The 27,413-nt window shown below is 50.4% G+C and overlaps 1 protein-coding gene and 1 long non-coding RNA gene across 5 annotated transcripts; one reads left to right on the top strand and one right to left on the bottom strand.

Annotated features, from left to right (window-relative positions):
- Window positions 1–24,435, bottom strand: SMG9 (SMG9 nonsense mediated mRNA decay factor). 3 transcript variants are annotated; one of them, XM_007997052.3, is made up of 14 exons: window positions 24,327–24,435; window positions 20,292–20,447; window positions 17,673–17,747; window positions 17,329–17,593; window positions 17,138–17,235; window positions 14,529–14,641; window positions 9,253–9,364; window positions 7,279–7,374; window positions 6,768–6,853; window positions 3,253–3,359; window positions 2,473–2,580; window positions 2,167–2,295; window positions 1,701–1,845; window positions 1–524 (listed from the first exon to the last, which is right to left on the bottom strand). In XM_007997052.3, the coding sequence occupies exons 2-14, from the start codon at window positions 20,439–20,441 to the stop codon at window positions 446–448; spliced, it is 1,563 nt and encodes a 520-aa protein (XP_007995243.1). In that variant the 5' UTR covers window positions 20,442–20,447; window positions 24,327–24,435; the 3' UTR covers window positions 1–445. The 3 variants fall into 3 exon arrangements, with proteins under 3 accessions (XP_007995243.1, XP_037847680.1, XP_072872448.1); XM_073016347.1 differs by lacking the exon at window positions 1–524 and adding an exon at window positions 531–1,593; XM_037991752.2 differs by lacking the exon at window positions 7,279–7,374.
- Window positions 24,436–24,442: 7 nt separating this feature from the next.
- Window positions 24,443–25,912, top strand: LOC119621748 (uncharacterized). Of its 2 annotated transcripts, XR_005238310.2 has the most exons (3): window positions 24,443–24,551; window positions 25,177–25,271; window positions 25,462–25,912. It is a non-coding gene; the product is annotated as an uncharacterized lncRNA (long non-coding RNA). The 2 variants fall into 2 exon arrangements; XR_012093151.1 differs by lacking the exon at window positions 25,177–25,271 and having other exon boundaries at window positions 24,446–24,551; window positions 25,462–25,829.
- Window positions 25,913–27,413: the final 1,501 nt, after the last annotated feature.

The raw sequence follows: 27,413 nt of genomic DNA, 5'->3' as shown, positions 1-27,413 counted from the left end.
TTGCATGACTGTGTTTATTTGAACCACCAGATCTGCTCCAATAAAGAGCTCTCCAGACCCTGCCTCACCTTACAGGGAAGGGCTTAGAGTCAGGGAAGAGGGACCTGTTGCTCCTGTCCCTGAAAAAGGAAGTCAAGATGGAGCCAGGGCTTCCTGGTGCCCATTCAGACTCCTCCCACTGCTTGTCCCTGTGGAGGACGTAGGATGGACCGCCCCATCTCAGGCTGGGTGGGGGGAATCGCTCACAGTCACCCTCTGAACAGCCCCCAACTGAGGGTGGGGGACCTGGCCCTGGACACCTCATGTCTCTGGGCCGGGAAGCCACGATCCCTCATCCATCAGGCCTGTTGCCGCTCTCCACCCTGGTGGGGGATGGATGTTTGCGCTCCCTCGCCGTCCACTGGGGACCCAGGAGGTCCCCTGCGTGACATTCCTCTCCTTGGCCTCAGGCCAGCAGGCGGCTGTACTCTGCCAAAGCAGAGGACTTTTTCACCCCATCCCAGATCCGGGCAGCATAGTGGAACCTGTGAGAGGAGGTCAACAGTCGGGGCTGCCTGGCCGGGGCTCCCCGAGCCCAGCACCAACCCTGGACAGGTGGGGAAACTGAGACCCCTTTTATGACCTGAGATGTGACTCTGAACCTCTTGGAGCCCAATCTCCTCAACAGGGATACAGGGAGGATCCTGACAGTGATGGGAGGTGGCCCCACTTTTCTTAGCTCACCCAGGTTAAGCGAAGCTGAAGGTTCCAGGGCTTGGACTGAGACCTCAAGTCTCCACCACTTAAACTTCTCCCCCTCCACACAGTGCTGGCTTTGTGGGTAAGGGTTCAGTTTCCACCTCCCTCCAGAGTCTTACGACACGGAAAACACCTAACAGCAGCTGCACAACCCACAATCTTCCCCCTCTCCCCTCTGGGTCCTGGTTGAGACCAACGGCAGGAGCAGAGCTGGGACGCAAAGCTCTGCCCCATCTCTGCCCTACAAGCCCCGAGGGGCTTCCTGCTGCTTTGTCTGCACTCCTGACCCCTTCCAGGCACAGCCAACTGCAGATGTGGGAGCCAAGGTAGAGAGGCTGCACCCAGTCAAGCTATTTAGCTTTCCAATTTTTCTCTTTGAAGTAAGATGAGGGAGACCTGGACTCATATGCTGAGGGCTCTGGACAAAGAAGTCATGTAAAGTAGGGGCCACAGAGGTAGGGCAGGGCCAAGTGAAAGCAGGAAGAGAAAGCCACAGGCAGGAGCCAAGGCAAATGCAGAAGTGTGGACAATGAGACCCTGATGGCTTTCTGGTTCCCATCTCCTGAAGGGCCCTGTTTCCTGTGATCAGGTCCCTGGAATAAATCTTCCTTAAGCTAAATCCGGTCACTGGTCCTACTCCCAATCAAATGACTCCTAGCCACAGATGTGTGGCCTTGCTATGTAACACTTTTCTCTGAGCCTAAATTTCCCCACCAGGAAAACTGGTAACAAGGACCTACATGATGCTGGCTGAGGAGGAGGATTCAAAGTCACACGAAACAGCATGTTGCTGTGTGGGTGAGATGCTTACAAGACAGTAGCAATCATCACTGTTCCAGAAAAGGAACCTGAGATCTGGAGAGGAGGGGCTTCATGAGGTCATGCCGATCTAAGAGATGCCCCCTTCTCTCTACACCAGGGTGGGGTGCCTCAAATTGACCCCCTCTGCAAAGAGCTCTTACCAGTTCTTCTCGGTGAGGATTGTGTGTGACAGCTGTGGCCGGGCCATGGACATCACTTGGCTCCGGAGCTTGCTTACCAAGGACTGGAAACTGGGGTGGCCGCGATACCCAGGCAGCAGGGAGAAGAGTGGGCTGGAACTAGGCCCTGGAAAGTTGGGGCAGGGAGGGTAAGAGCGATAGACTGCCAGGGTCTTTCTCCCAGGTAACAGCATCCTGGGCTTCAACGAGCACCTGAGAGTTGAGCCCCGGCCGAGCTCTTCCTGTACTTTCATGACTCTGAAACACATTCCTCATAAAGGGTCCACGCACCCCGGGAACGAACCAGGGTCTTCTCTCAGACCAGGTAGGCTCCACACTGCTCCCAAACCAGGGCAACCCATGTTGCCTCCTAGACCAGTGGGTGCTGGGTCTCTCTCCGATTAGGACAGGACTTGTCTCTCCATGAACCCGTTGAGGGTAACTGTACCTGCTCTTGGTGGGTTTTCACTCTCTGCTTCACTGTCCATGAAGGGTACCAGGAATAAGTTGACCTCAGAGTCCAGGAAGTCAGGTGGAAGCCCCGGGAAGACATTGCATTGTAACATGGACAGAGTCCCTGGAGGAGAAAATGCTTCAGCCTTCAGGCACCATGTTGTGGCTTTTGGGGGGTGGGAACAGTTGACAGTCAAGACAGGATCAGGAGACTAGTCTGGAGGTAGAGACTGACCCACGGGGCTGGATCAGGAATCAGGAGGCTGCTAACTAGCTTGGGGGGTGATCTGGGAACCCTCACCCTTGTAACGCAGGTGGGAGTGGGCCATGAGCTGGTCGATCATCAGATGCATCTGCTGCAGCTTCCGAGGACAGAAGTCCTCTCGGCGAGCTTTGTTCTGCAAGAAGACTGAGGGTGGGAAGAGACGGGCCCTGTGAGGCAGACAAGGCTTGGCTTCATGAACTCCCCTTTCTCACCCCAAAGACCTGCTATGACCCCTGAGTTCAGATCACTGTGTAAATATTTATGTAACTTCACTGCACTTCAGCACCAGGCTCTGGTTAGGGCAATGCTGGGGATCCAGAGGTGAGTCAGATCTGGTTTCTGCCCCTAGTCTCTTTGAGGCCCTAGTAAGGGATCATAAAATGAGCTGGGTCTTTGCAGAACAGTGGAGAGGAGAAAGCATGAAACAGGCAAAGGAACAGCATGTGCAAAGGCTGGAGGAGGGAGAACAGGTGGATGGCGCCACTCAGACGAACCCAATCTAATATTCATTTCCTGAGCTGGGAGATTCCAGGGACCCACAAATAGGCAGATCTGGGGCCTGTCCCATTCCCATCACAGAGCCAGACACAGGCTCAGGGGGTCATGCCCTCAACTGTCAGGGTGGACCAGGGCAGTGGGAACTTGGGAGGAAGGAGCAGCTAATCCTTTTTGATGTCACTCCTCACAACTCTCGAAAGTGCTCCACCCAGAACTCTACTCCTTCCCTGTCTCTCCCCACCTCTCCAGCATGCTCCTGACCTTCAGCCCCTCATTTTTCCTCCTGCCCACCCCTCCAGCCCCAAGAAAGCCTCTCACCCAGGTGGGGGTAGTACTCGGTGCCTTCATCGGAGCCTGATGAGCTGCTGGACTCGTGGCTAGGGGATGGGGTGGAGGGCTTCACCATCTCTGCTGTCTGTAGGAACCTTGGGGTTTGGGGTGAGTGGCTGTTGCTCTTGCACTTGCACCCCAGGTCCCACAGCCTGGGACAGGGGCTTCCTTTGAGATTCTGATGAAAGCTACAGCCATGCTCAGAAAAATACCATAAACACACTATGTTTCTCACAATTTCAGAGAATTCAGAGACAATCCTCTCGGATACCAATCCATGGACTTACATCAACTGTATAAATTCTTTATGAGTTTACCCTATTTTTTTTTTAAAGATGATTTTTTAGAGCAGTTTAAGGTTCACAGCAAAACTGAGAAGCAAGCAGGTAGAATTCCCACACACCCCCTGCACATGCACAGCCTCCCCGACTATCAACATCTCCAACCTGAATGGTTCATTTGTCAAGACTCACGAAAGCTGCACTGACACATCATTATCACCCAAAATCCCTGTTTACATCAGGGATCACTCTTGGTGCTGTACATTCTACAGGTTTGGACAAATATATAATGGTGTGTGTCTGCCATTATAGCATCACAGAGAGTAGTTTCACTGCCCTAAAAATCCTCTGTACTCTCCCTATTCATCCCTCCCTCCCTCCAACCCCTAATCTTTTCACTGTCTCCATAGTTCTGCCTTATCCAGACTGTCTGTATAGCTGGAATTACAAGTATATAGCGTTTTCAGATTGGTTTCACTTAGTCTGCATCTAATGATCCTCTATGTCTTTTCATGGTTAGATAGCTCATTTCTTTTTAGTGCTGAACAGTATTCCATTGTCTAGATGTGCCACTGATTATTTATCCATTCAATTTACTGAAAGACATCTTGGTTGTTTCCAAGTTTTGGCAATTATGGATACAGCTGCTATAAATATCTGTGTGGCTGGGCATGGTGGCTCACACCTGTCATCTCAGCACTTTGGGGGGCTGAGGCAGGCAGACCACCTGAAGTCAGGAGTTCGAGACCAGCCTGGCCAACATCGTGAAACCGTGTCTCTACTAAAAATACAAAAATTAGCCAGGCATGGTGACACACACCTGTAGTCCCAGCTATTTGGGAGGCTGAGGCAGAAGTGCTTGACCCTGGGAGGCAGAGGTTGCAGTGAGCCGAGATTGTGCCACTGCACTCCAGCCTGGGTGACAGAGTGAGACTCCATCTCAAAAAAAAAAAAAAAAAAAAAGGCCGGGCGCGGTGGCTCAAGCCTGTAATCCTAGCACTTTGGGAGGCCGAGACGGGCGGATCACGAGGTCAGGAGATCGAGACCATCCTGGCTAACATGGTGAAACCCCGTCTCTACTAAAAATACAAAAAACTAGCCGGGCGAGGTGGCAGGCGCCTGTGGTCCCAGCTACTCGGGAGGCTGAGGCAGGAGAATGGCGTGAACCTGGGAGGCGGAGCTTGCAGTGAGCTGAGATCCGGCCACTGCACTCCAGCCTGGGCGACAGAGCGAGACTCCGTCTCAAAAAAAAAAAAAAAAAAAAAAGAAAAAAATGTGTGTAGGTTTTTGAGTGGATATAAATTTTCAGTTTGTTATTTTAAAATAATTGTTTCAAACAGGTAAGAGTACACAAACCTGTTTTCTAAGGTAAAGGATATTGGGATCTGCTAAAATACAGGGACATCCTCCTCACACACAAATACATCTACAATCTCAAGGGGCTCCCCTACTCTGAGAAGCCCACCTGTAGACAAGAGCTTAAAAACAAGGCTCTGCCATGTGCCAGCCTGAGCCAATACCCCCGCCAGAATGTAAACTCCCCAAGGAGTTTTATCTCTTTTATCTGTTTTGCTCACACCTGTGTCACTAGTGCCCAGAACAGTGCCTGGCACACCTAGATGTGAATGAATCCCAGATGGTGGTAGCAATGGGGGTTTCAGAATAAAATCACAGCTTAACCGCATTAGATCTGGTCAGAACAACCAACTCCCCAGCAAGCCTTTTTTGCTGTTGGCCAGACTCTCAGCTCATCCCCGCCACCAGGGTTACTAATACAAACACTAAGTTCTCTTTATCAACCACTTACTATGTAACAAGGACTACGCTGAATGCTTGAAATTCCTTAACTCACTGAATCTACACAACATAATTCTGCTGATGAGGAACTGAGGAGGGAAGAGACACATGCCCAGTAAGAGCTAGGATTCGAAGGCACTGCCTAGCTCTGAAGGAATCTGCTTCCTAATTTCATCTCTCCTCTCCCTATAAGCTCCTGTCCCTTCCTTCTGCCTGGCCCCTGTGCCCAAAGTTGCTCCCTACAACACCTCCCAGTGGTCTCCTGGGGCCTGAAGCCAGGAAGAGCCTTTGTGGCCATAGGTTCTGAGCCAGTCTCTTCTGGGGGCATTTCTGGAACCTGTGGTTGCTTCAGTCAGGACTCCTGCCAGGTCCTGCCTTCCTTTCTTTTCCTGCCTGCCTGAATACCAACAGGATGGCACACAAACCTGAAGGAGATGAACAGCAAAACTCTACAGACCAGACAAGCCAGCTCCTCATGCTACTTATTCAGCAAATTTGTAGTAATTATCTACTGTGTGCCAGGCACCGTGTGAGGTGCTGGGGACCTTGCCCTCCTGGGGCTTACATTCGAATGCGGAAGAAAGATCACGATGAAAGCTACAGTATCCTATTAAGGAGAGGTAAATGCAATGAAGGAAAACACAGAAGGCAGGGAGACTAACAGGGGATGCTGTGTTAGATGGTCAGGGAATGCCTAAAGTTGACTCAAATGGCACGAGGGAGAGTCTGAGATCTGCGGGAAGGGTATTTCCCACTGAGGGAGGCAGAGTGCAGAGGTCCTGGGCTGCAGGAAGAACAGCCACAAGGCCCTGTGGCTTTAATAAAGGGAGTGAGGCCAGGCGTGGTGGCTCACGCCTGTAATCCCAGCACTTTGGGAGGCCGAGGCGGGCAGATTACCTGAAGTCAGGAGTTCAAAACCAACCTAGCCAACATGGCTAGGCTGCAAAAATTAGCTGGGCGTGGTGGTGGGTGCCTGTAATCCTAGCTACTCGGGAGGCTGAGGCAGGAGAACAGCTTGAACCCAGGAGACGGATGTTGCAGTGAGCCAAGATCGCGCCACTGCACTCCAGCCTGGGTGACAGAGCGAGACTCCGTCTCAATAAACAAACAAACAAACAAACAAATAAATAAAAATAAAGGGAGTGAGGGGAGGCAGTGAGAGAAGTCAGCAAGGTGACCAGAGGGTGCAGGACTTTGTAAGCCATGCACAGGCAGACTTTGGATTTATTCTGGTAGATATGTAACGTCAGTGGAGGGGTGTGTGTGTGCGCGCAGTGCTTTGAGGTTAGAGGGCGGTGATTTGCTCCAACTTAAATTTTAAACGGGTCCCTCTGGCTGCTGTCCCTTGAGGCAGTGGCTCAGTCTCTGGGCCTTTGTTGCTTGCCTCGTTCCTCCTCTCCACCCCCCAACCCCTCAGCTCCTCACCTGTAGAGACTGAGGTCTGTGAACCAGTCCTGGACGACAATCACCACGTGGCAGACCGTGAAAAGGAAGGCAGCAATCTGGAGTGACTGAGGGTGGGCAGGAAGTAAGGGAGGTGAGGACCTCTTTTGCCCGGACTAATCCCAGGACTCAGCTCAGGAGGCAGCAGGGCAAGGAGCCTTCAAGCAGCAACTGTGTGCCCAGCACTGTGATGGCACTTCTCTCACAGGCCATCCCTAACTCAGGAAAGGTGGGAATTATCGCCCCCATTTTACACAGGCAGATGCTGAGGCTTCAAAGGGGTTGGGGTGGGAAATGACTTGCCTGAGGGGCAGAGCCAGGAGTTGAGCCGACTCTGACTCTCAGTGCAGTCCTCTTCCTACAGCCCTTGGGGCAGCGAGGGCTCTTATGAAGCAGAAGCTAAGTGGACCACCCATACCCAGCTCTTCAGATCCTAGGAGGATGGGGGTGGGGATGTAAAACCTCAGTCCTGGGCCTGGCTTGGCTCCCTCACCTGCATCTCAACGTAAGTGTGGGGAAGGTTGTACTCTGGAGGCAGTTTGCGGTCATTATTGATGAGATGGTCTAGGATAGAAGGGCTCAGGATGGGCTGCAGCAAGGAAGAGAACAGAGTTTCTTGGCTCACAGACACCCAAGTTTCACATGCTCAAGGCAAACACATCGCCTATCTCAGGACAAAACAAGGTCAGAAACAAAGGCAGGCAATTTCTAATTAGAACAGTAAGGAGAAGCTAAGAAAAATAACTCAAAACTGATACACTTTTCCAACTCCTTTACAAATCACTGCTGCTCTCAAGCGCCTCATGCCCAAAAAGAAATCGCTTTCTGCTAATGAATTTTTAATGTTTACTCAAATGAGTCATGTCCCTTCAAGACTCATTTTGTTGTCAGTTGTTTCAGACCCTTTCAAAACTTTGCTAAGATAATTACTTAGGTGAAAAAAAAAATGATTAGTGTGAAAACTGGTGAGAATTTAAAAAACTGCATCAGTATGTACAAGAATCAGTGGTGAGCTCACCAGACTTTTTTTTTTCCTTAAAGGAACACTCAATCAAAAAACTTTAAGAGCTAAATTAAATCGGCTGACAGTCTACTGGCTTCTTGCTGCAGTGAAATTCTTTTAGAAAGGGGCTTTCACAACTGCTCGCTTTCTCGAACACCAAACACTGAGAAGTGCTCTATTCTGTCTTGTTAACTTCTGTCCTCCTCTTCACAGGTCTCTGACTCAGACCACAGCTGGTTTGGTTTGTCTCCAGGTCTCTATGGCCCCTGCACACAAGGCTCACATCACATTTGTAGATTTTCCACTCTTGTGTCATCAATGCCACAGTGATCAGAACTCTGTTCCACCAACTATGAGTGCCAACTAAGGGCCAAGCCCTGTGCCGCAGCTCTCACCCCCACAGCCAGGGCTCTGCTCTGAAGAGCCTCAGGCAGGTAGGGACTGGGAATAGACACGGTGGCAAATCACATGCTGTGGTGGGAGGTGCATATGGGCAACAGTGGAAGGGGAGGGCTTCTGAGAGGAGGCCACACCCCAGTGGAATCTTGAGGAAGAAGAAGGCATCAGCCAGGCAAAAACGCAAGGTGAGAGACTATTGTACTGATAATGGTATTAATCAGTAAGAGTGTTTAGCACCTAACTCCTCTTGGGTGCTGTCATTGGGACTTGACTTGCATCAATGCACTGAAACCTCACAAAACTCCTATGAGGTAGGCAATATTGTTTTTCTCACTTAAGAGAACTGAGGAATGAAAATAAATTGCTTGACAAGGTCACACAATTCGCTGGTAGTTTCAGGTAAAAACAGGATATGCAAAGTTCAGAGAAGAGAGAGATCAGTGTGTGTGTGCTTGCGGTTTGGGGGCTCCTCCAGAGGCGAGGATAGGCAGTCTGAGGGAGTCACGCCATACCTTCCGAATGCCGGCTTAAGGAATCTGGACTTTGCCTGAGAACAAGGGAGAAGCCGAGGAAAACTGCCAGGTAAACGCATGACCAGTCAGTTCTAATGACAGTGACGAGCCTGAGCACTAATCTTGTGCCAGGTCCCGGCCAAGCCCTTTGCCTGGACTATTCCACTGAATCCTTGAAACTCCTAAGAGGCTGAGTACAGTTATCATCCCTACTTATAAAGAGCTGTGGTTTAAGGGAGTTTAAAACTTAAAATCACCCAGCTGGTAAGAATTAACAGGTAGGATCAGAACATATATTCTCCAGGGCCCACACTTTTCAGCACTATACTAGAAAATCCTTTATGCTACTGTGTAGAAGGCGAATGAGATGGGGGCAAAATTGACAACAGACTAAGGGCCAAGAAAAGACACAACTTGCCCCAGGGCACCCAGCATGTCCATGGCTTGACTGGAAGCACACGGAATCCACACAGGGTTCTGGCTTAATCACATTCCAGGAAGAGGCTCAATGCAGGATGTGGCAGGGTGGGGCAAAGGCAGGCGGGGCTGGCACCTGGGTGTCCAGGAAAACAATCCGTTCTTGGGTAATAAAGAAGTCGATGCCACTGGTCTGGTTGCCCCCTCGTTCCTTCATTTCAGCGCTCTGGGCCCGGAAAACATAAGCCCTGTGGAGAGGAGCAGGCAGGGGTGCGTGAGCGCTCTGGTGCTCAGCCTTGGAGGCATCCGAAGTGTGACCCTGTGAGCTGAGCATGTGAGCCGACGTACCCTGCCTGTTCCCTAAGCTTCCCATCTGCGGCCATGTCAGGGCGTGGGAGGCAGGGGCAGTGCACGTTTTGAAGCACACTTCACTCCTACCCATAATGAGATCCATTAGTTCAATTGATGAAGCCAGTACACTGAGGTATTGAAGGGCAGAGACTCTGCCAGTCTGCCAGGATTCAGATCCCAGCTCTGCCTCTTCCTGGCTGTGTGGCTTTAGATACATTCCTTAACCTTTTTCCATCAGTTTCCTCATCTGTAAAATGGGGATAACCACATGATCAAAACTCTGTGTATTACTGTGAGGTCGGTATGTGTAAAGCCCTTAGAATGGTGCCTGATATATAGTGATATATACTTCTAGCTGTTAATTACCAAACAAACCTGCTAGATCCCAGGCACTGGAGAGAGAGCATTGAGTGCCCTCCACTCCCACAGTGAGGGAGTTTTGGTCTTGTTCCCAGCATCTTCCCCTGTCAGGTGAGTCTCCCTCACTTCTACGTGTGCTGGGTGCTGGGAATATGAGGGCAAAGAAGGAAGAGCTGGGGCCGGGCGCGGTGGCTCACGCCTGTAATCCCAGCACTTTGGGAGGCCGAGGTGGGTGGATCACGAGGTCAGGAGATCGAGACCATCCTGGCTAACATGGTGAAACCCCGTCTCTATTAAACTACAAAAAATTAGCCGGGCATGGTGGCGGGCGCCTGTAGTCCCAGCTACTTGGGAGGCTGAGGCAGGAGAATGGCGTGAACCGGGAGGTGGAGCTTGCAGTGAGCTGAGATCACACCACTGCACTCCAGCCTGGGCGAGAGAGCAAGACTCCGTCTCAAAAAAAAAAAAAAAACACAGAAGGCAGAGGCAGAGCTGGGCCTTGCCCTAAACCACTAAGTTCAACTTGGTGACTCTATCACCTGGGCAAAGTGATTTTACCTTTTGAAATCTGTAAAATCAAGGTAATAGTACCTACCTCTCAAAAGGTAATTTCTATCTCCCCCCAAGATACATAACCTGTTGTCTGACACAGAGCAGGCATCCTTCCACTTTACAAACACTATACGGAAAACCTCTTATTTGCCAGATATCAGAATATAGCAGTGAACAAAAAAGACTAAGTTGGCTTCTGTGGAGCTTCTGGTCTACTTTACAAATTACCAGAAATCAGTAACTGTGGGTGTTAGAAAGAAGAGGCGTGCAGTGCTCCAAGTGCAGATCATTTAGTTGCTGGAGCCAGGAAGGGCTGCCCTGGAGAGGGAAATGACAATGGTGAGGCTGGGAGAGAAAGAGGGAGTTAATTGGCGTTGGGTGGGTGATGGACGCAGAAGGTAGGTGGTTTGTTGTACCAGGACTCAAAGACCAGCATGGCAAGAGCAGAAAGATGGTGTGTGTGGGAGGGGAGGGAACAAGAGGCTACAGACCCTTGTGGGGCGTGGTAAGGCTTTGGCCTATGAGCCTAGAGAAGGTGCTGGAGAGATCTAAGTAGAGCAGTGACAGGATCCGATTGTGGTTTGAAAGGTCCCCCTTGCTGCTATGTGGCGAGGACCGTAGGGTGGAAAAAGTGGAGATAGGCTTACAAGGCCCAGTGCCACGGTGCCTCCCTCTGCCTCTCTGGCCTTATCTCCTACCCCTCCCCTTCCAAGGCTGCCATGCTCTTCTGCACATACTCTGGGCAAGCTCCCACTTCAGAGGCATTGACTGTGCCAGTCCCTCTCATTGGAATGTTCCTCCAAGCATGCTTTTTCTCAAACGTTCCCCTTAGGAAGGCCTTCCCTCACCATCCTATTTAAAACTATAAACTAGTCTGGCAAACACAGCAAGACCTCATCTCTACAAAAAAATTTTAAAAATTATTAACGGCATGGTGGCTCACGTCTGTAATCCCAGAGCTTTGGGAGGCCAAGGCGGGAGGATCACTTGAGGTCAGGAGTTCGAGACCAGCCTGGCCAACATGGTGAAACTCTGTCTCTATTAAAAACACAAAAATTAGCCGGATGCAGTAATGCACACCTGTAATCCCAGCTACTCAGGAGGCTGAGGCAGAACTGCTTGAATCTGGGAGATGGAGGTTTCAGTGAGCCAAGACTGAGCCACTGCACTCCAGCCTGGGTGACAGAGCAACACTTTTCTCAAAAATAAAAAATAAATAAATTAGCCAGGCATGGTGGTACACAAACGTAGTCCGAGCTACTCAGAAGGCTGAGGTGAAAGGATCACGTGAGCCCAGTCTGGGCAACACAGTGAGATCCTGTCTCTACAAAAAATTAAAAAATTAGTTGGGCATGGTGGTGCATACTTGTGGTCCCAGCTACTCATATGGTCAAGGTGGGAGGATGGCTTGGGCCCAGGAGTTGAAGGCTGCAGTGAAGCCACGATCACGCCACTACACTCTAGCCTGGGTGACAGAGCAAGACCCTCATCTCCTAAAGAATAGTAATAATTTTTTTTTTTTTTTTTTTTTGAGACAGAGTCTCACTCTGCCGCCCAGGCTGGAGTGCAGTGGCCGGATCTCGGCTCACTGCAAGCTCCGCCTCCCGGGTTCACGCCATTCTCCTGCCTCAGCCTCCCGAGTAGCTGGGACTACAGGCGCCCGCCACCTCGCCCGGCTAGTTTTTTGTATTTTTTTTAGTAGAGACGGGGTTTCACTGTGTTAGCCAGGATGGTCTCGATCTCCTGACCTCGTGATCCGCCCGCCTCGGCCTCCCAAAGTGCTGGGATTACAGGCTTGAGCCACCGCGCCCGGCCAAGAATAGTAATAATTTTTAAAACCTGTAACCTAGGCCCAACATCACCTCCCTATAACCCTTTCCCATTTTGTTATATTCTAATGTGCCAAATAGTGTGTTTATTTTGTTTACTATCTCCCCTATTAAAACATAAGCCCCATGAGGGCAGATTTTTTCCAGTTTTGTATACCGTTGTATCCCCAGCACCTAGAACAGTGCCTGGCACATAGTAAGCAATTAATACAGTACTTGTCAAACTGAATTAAATCACAAAGACCAGATAGAAAACTCTTGGCATCCTCCATGTAAGATATTAATGGCTTGGACTAAGGAGGTGGGAGTGAAGGAGGGAAGAAACACATGAATTAGAAAAAGAATTAGGAGGAAGGCCAGGCGCAGTGGCTCACACCTGTAATCCCAACACTTTGGGAGGCCGAGGTGGGCAGATCACCTGTCAGGAGTTCGAGACCAGCCTGGTAAACATGGCAAAACCCCATCTCTACTAAGAACATAAAAATTAGCCGGGCATGGTAGTCGCAGCTACTCAGGAGGCTGAGGCACATGAATCAGTTGAACCCAGGAGATGCAGACTGTGTTAAGACGAAATTGTGCCACTGCGCTCCACCCTGGGCGACAGAGCGAGATTGTCTCCAAAAAAAAAAAAAAAGAGAGAGAGAGAATTAGGAGGCCAAACCTAGACCTGATTAAAAGAGTTGATACTAAAGTCTACCACACCACAGGCTGACGTGGCTCAAAAAGACAAGCCGGGCGACAGGATTCTCTCTACCTCAGGAATCTGAACTGAGAGCCATGGGGAAAATCGGCTAGTTGGGGTGAAAAGCTGAAATGGAAAGAATGTTATCTAAGATCTGGAGCTGTTTCAAAGTGGAGCCAAACTGAGTCATGAGTGAGCAGAGAACAGCAAGGAGAGAGGCAGAGGAACCTCACAGCTCCAGCTCTATGGGATGTGGATTCGCACAACAGTGGTCTTCACCTTTTCTAGACCTCCATCAGCCTACTCTGAGATCCGGTGCAAACTAGGGACCTTTTCCCTAGAAGAAAAGCCTGACTGCAAATGTGTGTAAAATTCTGCATATGGCTAGGGGTGGTGGCTCACACCTGTAATCCCAACACTTTGAGAGGACAAAGCAAGAAGATTGCTTGAGTCCAAGAGTTTGAGACCAGTCTGGGCAACACAGGAAGATGCCATCTCTACCAAAAAAGTTAAAAACTAGCTGGTGTGGGGGCATGCCTCTGTAGTCCCAGCTACTTGGGAGGCTGAGATGGGAAGATCACTTGAGCCTGGGAGGTAGAGGATGCAGTGAGCTATGATCATGCCATTGCACTTGAGCCTGGGTGAAAGAACAGGACCTTGTCTCAAAAATAAATAAATGAAATTCTGCATATCCTGTTAAGGGGTTAATGGACTCACCACTCATCCATGGAGGCCAGGGTAGTAACGCCTGCTTTACAAAAAACAGATCCCTGTATTTTTAGGTAACTTCAATGTGTCTGTGTTCTTTACCACCCCAGTGGCTACCATCCATTCTCATTCCCCATTTTGATTCTTCCTTAATGAGATGTTTATCCCCCCCATTCCCAAATTCCTACCTTTTTCCCTTTCCTTCTCTGCCCCCCGTTTTGGGACCTGTTTCTTAAGCTCTCCCCTCCCCAAAACCTGCTCCTGTGCCCTTATGCTTTATCTTCATAATCACATTCCATCCTCACTCAAGAATGTTGTTCAGGCCAGAGAATCCTCATGTCTGATCCTCCCCAGCCTAGAGAAGCAGAGCCATTTTGCCAAGGTGACACAGTAGGACTGAGGCTGGTACAGAAACCTCTCTCTGTCTCCAGATCTCTTTCCCCACCCTATTTCTCAGATCGTATCAGCTACCATCCTGTGAGTATTTGCTCTGTGCCAGGTATTCATTGACTTTTGCCTTCTTGATCTTACTTTATCCTCCAAAAATCTACCTGGACAGGGGATACTGGAAATGAAGTCACCTGCCCAAGGTCAACCAGTTATGGAGCAGGGCTAAGCCTGAGGTGGGCCCAAATCCAAAACCTTAACAACTACATCATCCCACTTCCTGTCTACGGCCTGTACCATTTCCTGGGGCCAGGCAAGAAGGGAGGGAGGGCGGGAGGGAGGAAAAGGATTGGATGCCTTGGAGCTACACAGATTTAGTCCAGCCCATTATCATCCTCATCTCATGAAGACACTGAGGCCTAGGGAAGAAAAGCAACTTTCCAAAGTCCTTTGGTAACACCACTTACAACACCGGAGCCTACCTTGCCCCAACCCCCGGTGGGTGCCCACCTCCCTCCTGCACCCTACCTGATAGCCCCTCACCTCTGGTCCTCCTCTGGAGTGTTGGCTGACAACAACGACATCACCATGGACTTGCCTGTCCCCTGGAGCCCCAGGACACCAACCACCAACACATCAGTCTGATCCAACAGGTACTGTGGGAAAATACAGAAATAAGACTCTGACAAGTCTGTCAGTTGCTGGAGCTGGAATCAGAGGGGGGACTCCAGAGATCCTTGTGGCTCCCCCATCTGCCTTATCATATAGCAAGACAAACGCCTATTGTCGCAACCCCTTCAACTAGGCATAGGGCCTCTGTTCCGTGTCATGGTAGGATTATGTCAAATGTTCTAGACACAAAGAACAGTGTCTGTGAGAGCTCTGAAGTGGAAAAGAGCCTAGCACGGTCAAGAAGCTAAAAGGAAGTCAGTGTGGCTGGACACAGCGGGAAAAAGGGAAATCTGATCTTGGAGAAGTGAAAGTGAGTCACAGGAACAGAAGGGCAGGTTGGAGAAGATGGGACTCGGCGACTGAGGGCTATTGGCACAGATTCCTGGGAAACCTGGGAAAGGACATAAAAGGGAGTGGTGTGCAAACAGGAGCCACCCAGGCTCTCGTCTGTGTGTTTTTTTGTTTTGTTTTACATTCATATGCTGTTGTCTGTGGGATTTAAGAGCCCCTCTGGAAATTACTGAGACCAACCCTGGGCCACCAGTTCTGCTGACTTTCACCACCAGGGGGTGTAAGAGACACTCCTTAAGGAAAAAGCTACGTCCTGAACTGTGGCTGCTGCTCGTTAGAATTACCTTAAAATTTTTTTGTTTTTCAAAAGCAAATCCTACAGGCCAGGTGTGGTGGCCTATGCCTATAATCCCAGCACTTTAGGAGGCCAAGGCAGGAGGATTGCTTGAGGCCAGGAGTTCAACACCAGCCTGGCCAACATGGTAAAACCCCGTCTCTACCAAAAATACAAAAACTGGCTGGGTGCAGTGGCTCACACCTGTAATCCCAGCACTTTGGGAGGCCAAGGCAGGCAGATCACCTGAGGTTGTGAGTTCGAGACCAGCCTGACCCATCTCTACTAAAAATACAAAATTAGTTGGGTGTGGTGGTACATGCCTGTAATCCCAGCTATTCAGGAGGCTGAGGCAGGAGAATTGCTTGAACCCGGGAGGCAGAGGTTGCGGTGAGCTGAGATCGTGCCACTGCACTGCAGCCTGGGCAACAAGAGTGAAATTCCGTCTCAAAAAAACAAAAAAAAATACAACTATCTGTATGTGGTGTCGCACACTTGTGGTCCCAGCTACCTGGGAGGCTGAGGCTGGAGAACTGCTTGAACCTGGGAGGTGGAGGTTGCAGTGAGCCGAGATGGTGCCACTGTACTCCTGCCTAGGCAACAGAGCAAGACTGTCTCCTAAATAAATAAAGCAAACCCTGGGCCCAATCAGAATTTAATGTGCTTTAACACATTAAAGCTGAATATCTAGGGATGCCCCGTTCAATCAGTAGGCACTGATCATACATGGCTGTTTAAATAAGATTAAACAACATTAAAAATTGTTTGGTTGTACTAGCCACATTTCAAGTGCTCTAAAGCCACATCTGGGGATAGTGGCTACCATACCGGACGGATAGTTCAAATATATATGATCTTCATCACTGCAGAAAGTTTTCCTTAATAGCGCTGAAGGGTAGGGCTTGGTTCTTTGTTTTGGTTTTTGAAAGCTCCCCAGTTAATTCCAATGTGAGAGTGGACATAGAAGTGGCAGAGGCAAGGCAATAAATGGACTTGAGCTAATAAGTCCAGGCTGCTGGGTAGGAGAAGTGACACCTCTGGGAGAATCTAAGCAGGTGTGTGACAGGTCAGGGGAGAAAAAGCAGAAAAGGGGATACAAAGTCTGTGAGACTGGAGGTATGTATGATGATCTAGGAATATGAGATCTGAACTTGAGCAGGGGGTGCTGGGATGGATGGGGGGCACTTCGGGGGAGTGACATTCAAAACGGTTAACACTGAGACAGCGTGGGTTTCTTGTTCTTTTTTTTTGACACAGGGTCTCACCCTTGTTGTCAAGGTTGAAGTGCAATTTCATGATCACAGCTCATTGCAGCCTTGACCTCCTAGACTCAAGTGATCCTCTTACCTCAGCCTCCTGAGTAGCCTGGATGCCTGCCACCATGCCTGGCTAATTTTTATACTTTTTGGTAGAAATGGAGTATTCCTATGTTGCCCAGGCTGGTCTTGAACTCCTAGGCTCAGGCGATTCTCCCACCTTGGCCTCCCAAAGTGCTGGGATTACAGGCACAGCAAGGGTTTCAACCAAATAAGAAGGGTACTGGGGCAGGGTTGAAGAGACTCCCCTGCTGTGGATGGCACAGGAGATCCCAGGGGTCCTGGGGTGGTAGGGACAGTACCTCTTTACCAATCAGTACCAAAGCAGTTCGGTATTTTACCAACTAGCAAGCACAGCTGAGCTAGCTGAAATTCAGCTCTGGTGAGGTGAGAATGTTCTGATTCCACCCTGTCTCACTGCTGTAAGTTGCCTGAAAGCTCTCCAGTCTGGTGTTGCCTACCAACAGGTAGAGGAAGGGGTGGAGGATCAGAGGATGCAGGACGTGTGGAAGCCCAGGCAGGGAGGGGCCCGTCGGTACCTCAATGGCACTATCGCACCAATTCATCTGGTCATCCACCAACTTGATGCTGTGCTTCATGCGCTCTGGGGGCAGCAGTTTGGCCTGGCCCACGACAGCTGGAGATTGGAGAAAGCAGGAGACAGAGAATGCAGTGAGGGTCTGTGAAGAGATGCCAGTTCCCAACCCGGTCCTGCCCGGCCCCAACTCACGGTCCATGGCTGTTGGGGCGGCAGTCCCCATGCCCCGGTTCTGGATCTGGTACACAGGCTGTGTGGGTCTCTGCCCCTCCTTCTCTCCCTTGGGTGGCGCAGGGGCTGCAGGGGGTGGTGGGGCGGTGCCCTCAGGGGTAGAGGCACCTGTCACGGCCACAGGCCCCTTCCCCTCCTCCCGTGGCTTCATGAGGACGATGGGCTTCTCCAGAGGGGCTGGAGCAGGCGGGGCAGCAGGGGCTGTTGGAGGTGGTGGCTGCTTTGACTACAGAGGTAAAAAAGTTTCCGTCAATGGGCGCAATCCCTTCCCTAATGGCTCCCCTCCTCCCTCCTTCTCTGCTCACCCGCTCTGCTGGAGGTTTTGAGAGGATGATGGGGGTTTTCTGCATGACGGAAGTGCTTGTCTCTTCGCTGGCATCCTGTGGTGAGGGAGGGCAGTTACTCAGGAATGGCTCACTGGCTCTCCTGGACATTTCAGATCTTTATGTGCCATGAACTATTCTAAATGCTGAAATACATTAACTACCTTGATCCTACCAACAGCCCTGTGAGACAGATACTATTATTACCCCCACTTTACAGATTAAGAAAATGAAGCCCAGAAAGGTTAAGCAGATTGCCCAAAGTCATAAAGCCCAGGCAGCCTGGCTGCAGAACCAAATCCTCAAGCATTCTGCGAGGCAACAAGCCCAGGTGGAAAGGAACTAGGAGCTAGACAGATCTGGGTGCAAACCTGGTCCTGCCTCGTGTTGGTTGTGTGAACTTGAATAAGGAGCCAGCCTCATCACCTTCACTTATGCCTCATTTTCCCATCTGTGAGTGGGTACGGGAATTCCTTCCTCACAGGATTATGATAAGGATGAAAGGAGACAGAACTCAAGTGCCTGGTGTGGCACCTGACACATGGCAGGTGCTCGTATGTGAGAGCTGCTGGTGGCACTTGCTATCCTGATCACCTCTGCCCTCAGCCCCGCTCCTGCTCTAGCAAAGCTGGCAGGCTGATCCCACGCCTTGACCTCTTCGTGCCTCCCCGACTCACCCTCAGTCTGCTGAAGAGGGGAGAAATCTGAGTCTCAGTCCCGTTCTTTCTCTGGTTCCTTGAGGAACCTCAGGAGAGTCTTGACCCCTCACTGCTTCTGTTTCTTCACCAACAGACTGAGGACACTTACTTAAATCCTGCTCACTTCACTGGCTTACGGTGAAGAACAAACAAAAAGATGATGTGAAAGTGCTTCGAAAAGACGTTTCAAGGGAAAAACTACAGGAGGAGAGGCTGTGGACTTCCAGGAGGCTAGGAAGGGGGAGATGATATAGGCTGAGTATCCCTTATCTGAGATGCCTGGGACCAGAAGTGCTCTGGATTTGGGATTTTTTGAACTTCGGAATATTTGCATATTTACTGGTTGAACACCCCAAATCCATCTGCTGCAAGGCTCCAATAAACACTTCCCTTAAATGTCATGTTGGTGCTGAAAACGTTTTGAATTTTGGAGCACTTCAGATATTCACTCTGTACCTGGAATGAGCACTGTGAGGGTGGAGAGAAGACACACAGATACACCCAGGTGGCGGAGTGTAAAGCACTGGTGCGTGACTAGCACAGACGAAGCAGCAGAGAGGCGAGGGAGGCATTCAGGATGACACCCAATGGGCTGCCACTGATACGGGAGAAAAAAATGGGAAGAGGAAAAATGGCAGAAAGATGCTGAGGTCAGCAGGGGACACAGAGGATGAGAAGCCCATTAGTGTGACAGGAGGCTGCCAGGGCTCAGAAGCACATTTAGAGACAAAGATGAGATTTAGGAGTTGCTTGTTCAGGAATTAAACCTGAAGGTGTGGTGGGATAACATTCCCCAGGAGGGCATTATGTGGAAGGAAGAGAGACAACGCGTTCTCATTTACGCTGTGGCCCAAGAGAAGGAGCAAGTAAGAGCCCAGCTCACTGTGAATAAACTATTCTTCATGTTTGTACAGTTTTACAGCTCAGAAGCTGGCCTCAATTGTTACCTACTTCCACCCTACCAGACATGTCTGAGGTGGACAGGGCCCTAGAGAAAAAAGCCCAGGGGGCAGGTTCGGGCAGTGAGTCACCTAAGTACAGGAGGGGAGTGAGGCAGGGCCTGGGCACAAGCCGATCCCTCCTAATTCCCAGCCCAGGGCGCTCTCTACAGCACGCAGAGTGATGCTATATGTGAGACTAAGCTGGACCTGGATCTGAGTCCTGGACCCAAAGTTTATTGACTCTCATTATGAAAAAGTCCCTTCACCTCTGGGGCTTATTTTCCTCATTAGTGAAAATCAGATCTACTATAGAATCTACTTCACGGGGTAGCTGTAAGGGTTCAGGAAGACCCAAAGGATGTAAAGGACTTTGCACAGTGCAAGCACAGTATAGACTGCTCAGTAAAAAGAATCAGAAACAGTTGTTGTTATTATGACATGACTCTTTAAAACATGAGCTATGAAACCTCTCAGCTCAAACTCTCCAATGCCAATTTCACTCAGTGAAATATCAAGTTCTTTCCAAGGCCTACCAGGTCCTACCTGATCTGGCCCCAGTTAACTGACTTCATCTCCTCTCTCCCTCCTTCCTCACCCATTGCAGCCATCCTGGCCTCCTCTGGCTACTCCTTGAACATGCCAGATATGGGCCACCTCAGGGCCTTTGCGCTATGCTGTTCTGTCTAGAATGCTCTTCATCTCAGATGTTGGCATGGCTTATTCCCTCATGTCCTTAGAGCCTCTGCTAAAAAGTCACCTCTTCAGAGAGACATTTTCTGACCATGTTATCTAAAACAGTCTCCTTTATCACTCTCCACCCTCTTTATCCATGAGGGTGGTAGGTTTTCTTTACAGATACATCCCTGGCATCTGGATTAGTGCCTGGCACATGGCAGGTGCTCAATAATCATTTGTGGAACCAAATAGATACATGAATGCTGCTCCTAGGTCCAGACACTCACCCGTCTCTCTCTTTCCCATGGTGCAATGTAGTCCCTCTCCCGACCACCAGGCCCAGAGAGATTCTGGGGGCCACCAGAGCCAGGCTCCTTCCACCGTCGCCGCCGCTCTATCCCATAGAGTCCAGGCTGACTGTGTCCAGACTCAGACATGGTCACCTACGGAGGGAATGAGGGGATTTCAGGATGAAAGAGTCTCTTCCTACTCTACTTGGCATACCCTAGACTATATGAAGTCCCTTCCTTCCTGTTTTTTGGAGATGGAGTCTCTCTGTCGCTCAAGTCAGAGTATAGTGGCCTGATCTTGGCTCACTGCAACCTCTGCCTCCCGGGTTCAAGTGATTCTTCTGTCTCAGCCTCCCCAAGTAGCTGGAATTACAGGCACCCACCACCATGCCTGGCTAATTTTTGTATTTTTAGTAGAGATGGGGTTTCGCCATGTTGGCCAGGCTGGTCTCGAACTCCTGACCTCAGGTGATGCACCTACCTTGGCCTCCCAAAGTGCTGGGATTACAGACGTGAGCCACTGTGCCCAACCAAGGCTCTTCCTTTCTTCTTTTATTTTGAGACGGAGTTTTTGCTCTTGTCACCCAGGCTGGTGTGCAATGGTGCAGTCTCGGCTCACTGAACCTCCGCCTCACAGATTCAAGCAATTCTCCTGCCTCAGTCTCCTGAGTAGCTGGGATTACAGGTGCCCGCCACTGCACCCGACTAATTTTTTTTGTATTTTTAGTAGAGATGGGGTTTCACCATGTTGGCCAGGCTGGTCTCGAACTCCTGACCTCAGGCAATCCACCCATCTCAGCCTCCCAAAGCGATGGAATTACAGGTGTGAACCACCGCGCCCGGCCAAGGCCCTTCGTTTCAACAGAGCTTGGGCCTGTCGTAGCAACTGCAAGCTGGCTCCTAACATCCACTCCTGACTTCTTCCAAAAAAGTAAAACCCTCAGTTCTGAGCTAGGTACATGGATGGCTATCCAGAACAAACTTCTCATCCTTGTTTGCAGTTAGGTGTGGCCATGTGAGTAAGTACTTTCTGGCCATGGTATGACACTAGAAGTGTGGCTTGGCAGCTTCCAGAAACTTCCCTTCACAGACTCCGGCACACGCCTTTTGCCCCTTCCTCCCAGTGACAGGAATGTGGGTGTGGAGGTTGGAGCTCAAGCAGCTATCCTGGGCTGTAAGGCAACTTAATGGAAGGTACAATAAAACAAGACACAAAGTTGGGGGGTTCCACGTTAACCCTGAATTGCCTACTTCAAGAGGCAGTGAAAAACAAATACACACCTATCTCTTACTTGCAGCCAAAACTATTCCCGACTATTAAAATGCTCCAGCATCAATAAACTCACAGGGGCAAGTTCACATAAAAATAGGATATTCTCCTTAACAAAATGCAGCAAGGCATTTGCTTACAAACCAGCAATGTGATCCTCAGTCCAACAGCTACTCTTGATTATCCATTACTAGTGCATGTCATGGTGGGGCTCCAGCACTCAACGGCCTGTTTTCACCTGGTATCCCACTACATTTCAGTGTCTGTCTGTCTTCCGTTCCTGACGGTCTGCCTTCCCTCCCACTGAACTTCATTTCAAGGTATCCCCTGTGTTTATTCTATTTGACATGTTATACAATGTCTGGCTATCTGTGCAACCCACTCTCCACCATTTTAGTATCTGTTTACAGGTCCTTAGAGAGTTTTCCAGCTGTTCACACATCATTCTAGGGTGGCCTTTGCTACTTAACTGTTTGTAGAACTCAATGGGGCTATCTGCTCAAGCTCAGAGGTCAGGCTGACAAAGTGTGGCCTACAGGCCAAATCTGGTCTGCCTTCTGTTTTTGTAAATAGAAAGTTTTATTGGAACATGGCCACATCCGTCAATTTACAAATTGTCTATGGCTGCCTTCTTGATGCAATGGCAAAGCTGAGTAGTTGAGACAGACAATACAGTCTGCGGGGCCTAAAATAATGACTCTCTGGCCTTAACAGAAAGTTTTACTGAATGGCCGAGTATGGTGGTTCACACCTTTGGGAGGCTGAGACAGGAGGACTGCTTGAGCCCAGGAGTTCGAGACCAGCTTGGGCAACATAGCAAGATCCTGTCTCTATGAAACATTTAAAAAAGAAAAAAACAGCTGGGCGTGGTGGCATGTACCTGTAGTCCCAGCTACCTGGGAAGCTGAGGTGGTGGGATTGCTCGAGCCTGGGAGGTCAAGACTGCCGTGATCATGCTGCACCACTGCACTCTAGCCTGGGAAACAAAGCAAGACCCTGTCTCAAAAAACAAAAAGCAGAACCCTGTCTCAAAAAAAAGTTTGCTGACCCTTGCTTAGCTTGGAAGTATCTGTTAAATCCCTCCATGAATCCTCCCCAGCCCAACCTCATAATGACATAAACAGGTCCCTCGGAGACTCTCCAGAACTGAAGGGTCTCTTTACACGACAGAGTCATAATTTTGCTAGCCAGACAAGTGGCTTGTCTAGCTCCTCTCTTACTGTGCTACATGACCTCTCCCCCAGCCACAAGCCAGGTTGAAGACTGCTTTCCTAGACAGAGGAGGACAAGGGCCTGTTTACAGATGCTTAGGGAAAATGACTCATTCAATACCGAAATAACTGCTTACAGTCTCGGACGGAGATTCTCCCCAGCATCTGAGACTCCTCCCTCCCTTGCAATTAAGTGTCTTTACACATTATTCCGAAATCAACCCAGTGCTTAAGTACCTGTCTTCATGTCTCAATTGGGATTCCGCCCAGCCCTGAAGTTTCTGTTTACCCGCCTATGAGGATACCCTTTCCTGTGCAAAGTAAGCGCACCATGTGTGTGCTTTTCTTTTTTTTTTTTTTTTGAGACAGAGTCTTGCTCTTTTGCCCAGGCTGGAGTGCAGCAGCGCGATCTCAGCTCACTGCAGCCTCTGCCTCCTGGGTTCAGGCAATTCTCCTGCCTTAGCCTCCCAAGTAGCTGGGATTACAGGCGTGTACCACCAGGCCCGGCTAAGTTTTGCATTTTCAGTAGAGACGGAGTTTCGCCATGTTGGCCAGGCTGGTCTCGAACTCCTGGCCTTAAGTGATTCGCCTGCCTCCGCCTCCCAAAGTGATGAGATTCCCCGCATGAGCCACAGCGCCTGGCCTCCCTGTGCCCTTTATTCCGGGAGCTTCCACAGTATCTGAATGTGGGGAGTTCCTTGGAACTTAAGAGCCCACCTAAGCCAGGTGTGGAGGTTACAGTGAGTCGAGATCGTGCCATCGCACTCCAGCCTAGGCGACAGAGCGAGACTCTGTCTCAAAAAAAAAACAAAAAAAAACAAAAACAGGCCCACCCCACATGCAAGCTGGGGACTTCCAATGCTGTTTCCGGGCTCCTTTGGGGGATTTCCCCCAAACTTAGGAAAGCCGGTCTATTTAAGTGTCTACTGATGGACTTCTAGGGTGACTTCCGGAAAACTAACAATCGAATTTACATATTTTTGGTGAGTGTCTCCTCAGTGCTTAGGCATCGCTTCACACACTCCCTTCGGGGATCTCCCAGAACCTCAGTGACTATTCGCAAATATTTGGGGAGACTCTCCCGGTTCCTGAGTATGTAAGCCCACTTCGTGGGACACTCCCCACCCCAGAACTGTAGTCGATTTGCACATTTTCCTAAGGACTCCCTAGGATTTAAACTTCTCTCTATGGGGTTCTAGAGGGGGGCCTCCCCGGATTTAGGCATTGATTTACAAAGCTTCCCTCAGGGAACCCAACGCAAGTTTCTCTTTACGCGTTATTGGGGCGGCCTCCCCAGTACTTGACGGGCAGTTTGCAGGCTCTACCTGGATCTCGCAGAGCATTAGTTTCTTATTTACACGTTATTTCCGTCCCCCGCCCCAATTCCTGCCAACCAAGTAACGAAATGACCGGCCCTGGACCCCTACTCAGTGCCGCACCCCCGCCGGACATCCCAGCGACCTTTTAATAGCCAAGGCGAGGGCGGGGCCTGCCGGCGCGCCCCGCCCCCTGCCGGTGCGCGAGCCTCGCGCGGACTCGCGGCTCCCTTACCTAAGGCGGCTGCTGATTGGTTCTCGGGGCGCGGTGTGGGCTCTCCCGTGACGGGAGTCAGGTGGGGGCGGGGAGGCTGACCCCAGCTACCCGCCTGTAAATGGCGTCTGGGGGCCCGGAACGTGGGAAAGAAAGTGGGCAACCCCCACTCCGAAACTGGCCTCGGCGTCCGGGCTGCGGCCCCTAAGGAAAGCTGGCCCGAAGAAGGAAGAGGAGGAGAAGGAGGTAATGCAGGGCCAAGCTGAGATCAGGTCCCGCAGGCTGCTGGTCCTGCGCATGCGCTGAGGGCTGGACGCTCGAGAACCGAACGCGCGCGCCGGGCGGAGCATGCGTGGATGGAGGCGGTCGACTTCAGCACGCATGCGGGTTCCGGAGGGGAAGGCGGGAGGACGCCGCGGCTCTGACTCAATGCGCGTGCGCGCGGTTGGGGCTCGAGGGTGGGGAGATGAGTAGGAAAATGGATACGCCGAGGAGCGGGAGGGGAACCTGGGGTTCGAGTTGCGCCTCTTCAGTGATGTTGGCGGGATGCGGTGGGGTGGGGCGACAGGGAGGAATTTCACTGTTCTGGGCTCAGTGCCAAGAACACATGAATGAATCAGACTTGGCGTGCGTCCTGGAAGACACCCCGGCCTATGGAGAGACTGCCAGGACCTCAAATCACTTAGGAAAGGGCGCGGGTCCGGTTGGACGTTGAAGGACAGACAGGCGAGGGCACTCCAGGGGACAGCTAAGCAAAGGCGGTGAAGACCCCGGGGGAGAGGTCCAGACTCGCTTGGATTCAGGGTACCCCAGGGTGGGAAGTGAGGCAGCAGAGTGGGCAGATCAGACCCTGAAGGGTCTCCTGTGTCAGTTTTATCCTTAAGGCCTGGGAGATGCAGAATAGTCCAAGAGAGAACCATGTTTAAAACCCTCGAAGGCTGCGTTGGAGGAGGGAATCCGCTCCAGGTTCGAAAATTTAAACACCCGTGGGCGGAGTCTTGCTCGCGCGGAAGAGGAGCATTGGGCGAGGGGCGCGGCCTGGGAGCGCATGCGCAGTCGGAAGGGCCAGCTGTTCCCCAGTGGGCAGAGTGGGTGAATGGGAAGGTTCTAGCTTCTTATTTGAATTTCTTTATTTTTATTTTATTTGTTTATTTAGAGACGGAGTCTCGCCCTGTTGCCCAGGCTGGAGTGCAGTGGCACGATCTCGGATCACTGCAGCCTCCACCTCCCGAAATTCAAGTGATTCTCCTGCCTCAGCCTCCCGAGTAGCTGGGATTACAGGCGGCTGCCACCATGCCTGGCTAATTTTTTTGTATTTTTAGTAGAGATGGGGTTTTGCCATATTGGCCAGGCTGGTCTTGAACTCCAGACTGCCCGCCTCAGCCTCCCAGAGTGCTAGGATGACAGGCGTGAGCCAACGTGACTGGCCTAAAAAACGTTTTATAAAATTGTATTTGAACAGGTATTACATGTACATACACAATTCAAGCCTCTCTGGCTGTATACAATAAAAGCAAGTCTCCACCTCTGGTTCCCATTTGCCTTTTCTAAAGCACTGGTTCCGGTTTCTTTCTGGAGCTGCTGTTATATTAAAGCATTGGAGTTAAGAGCATGTGTTGAGTTCACATAAATAGCGGCTGACCTTGACCAAATGACTTAATGCTCTCTACTTCTACGTCCCTGTTTGTGAATTGGGTGTGGTATAACCTTACAGCATTGCCGCCAGCATTAAATGGGTGAGAGTGCGTAGAACAGTGCCTGTTGCCTAATAGCACTGTGTGTTGTCACTGTTTTATTTTGTGATCTACCATGATGATAGTTGTAGATTCTGAGCAGCCATCTCCCCTCCAGGCCTCATCCCTACTGTCATTGTCCCAGTACCAGTACCACGTGGAACCACCTCTCCAGGCTGCCACAGGTAGAAACACCAGTCACCCAGACTGACTTGAGTCCACTGTTGATGGATTCTGGGGAGAGATTCTGGGTGTTTGACAAAGATACACATGACAGGCCGTCTCTGTATTATGTCTATCGGTGTCCAATTTTACTTCTGTGGCTCAAGCCATATCTGAATTTCTCAACCCCAGATCACCCACGATTGCCAGTTTCACATCAGGACAACCCTCAGAGGTAGAATTTTCTTAGAGAAAGAAGAGGCCTGGCATTGACCTTGGACCCACTGTGTGCCAGGTTGTGTGTTCTCTGCTTTATATACATCACTATAATCTTCTCCCCTAATTTGTTTAACAAATATTGACCCGTGCAGTGACTCATGCTTGTAATCCCAGCACTTTGGGAGGCCGATGCCGGCAGATCACCTGAGGTCAGGAGTTCAAGACCAGCCTGGCCAACATAGCGAAACTCCATCTCTACTAAAAATACAAAAATTAGCCAGGCGTGGTGGCATGCACCTGTAATGCCAGCTGCTTGGGAGGCTAAGGCACGAGAATCACCTGAACCCGGGAGGTGGAGGTTGCAGTGAGCTGAGATCGCACCACCACACTCTAGCCTGGGTGACAGAGTGAGACTCCATCTCAAAAAAAAAGAAAAAAAACAGATGTAGACAAATGAGCCTGGAAAAGAGAAGGGCCTTACCAAAGTCCCCATAGCCAGGAAGCAGCAGGCCTGGATTCAAACCCAAGCCTGTCTCACTCTAGAGCAAGCCTACACTTTTTCCCTGGCACCAGGGAGCCAGCCTGGTGATGAGTCAGCAGTACAGTCAGGCACCCAGTGAGCTGCCTTTTGTATTAGTGGCATGGTGTGCTGTTCTGGAAATATATCATCATACTTTAACACTTTCTCTATTGATGAGCATTTAGACTGTTGCTAAACTTCTGCTCTTACAAACATTTACTGCAGGGGTTTGTGTGTATGTTTTTATTTTCTAATTTTTTCTTTTTCAGACATGGTCTTGCTGTCTCGCCCAGGCTGGAGTCCTGTGATACAGTTGTGGCTCACTGCAGCCTCAACCTCCTGGGCTTAAGCAATCCTCCCACCTCAGCCTGCGGAGTAGCTGGGACCACAGGCATGTGCTACCACACCCAGCTACTTTTTTATTTTTTGTAGAGATGGGTTTTCACTATGTTGCCCGGGCTGTCTCAAATTCCT

Source organism: Chlorocebus sabaeus, chromosome 6 (genome assembly GCF_047675955.1).
Source record: "Chlorocebus sabaeus isolate Y175 chromosome 6, mChlSab1.0.hap1, whole genome shotgun sequence".
In the NCBI taxonomy this organism is placed as follows: Eukaryota; Metazoa; Chordata; class Mammalia; order Primates; family Cercopithecidae; genus Chlorocebus; species Chlorocebus sabaeus.
The sequence above is the reverse complement of the archived record's forward strand: the minus strand, read 5'-3'. Positions and strand labels throughout refer to the sequence as shown.

Excerpts from the sequence above, each read along its gene's own strand:
- SMG9 (XM_007997052.3), bottom strand. The coding sequence starts at position 20,441 with ATGTCTGAGTCTGGACACAGTCAGCCTGGACTCTATGGGATAGAGCGG. Across the intron at positions 6,854-7,278 it reads ACACTTACGTTGAGATGCAG|TCACTCCAGATTGCTGCCTT; the intron begins GTGAGGGAGCCA and ends GCCCACCCTCAG. Across the intron at positions 525-1,700 it reads ATCCTCACCGAGAAGAACTG|GTTCCACTATGCTGCCCGGA; the intron begins GTAAGAGCTCTT and ends CTCCTCTCACAG.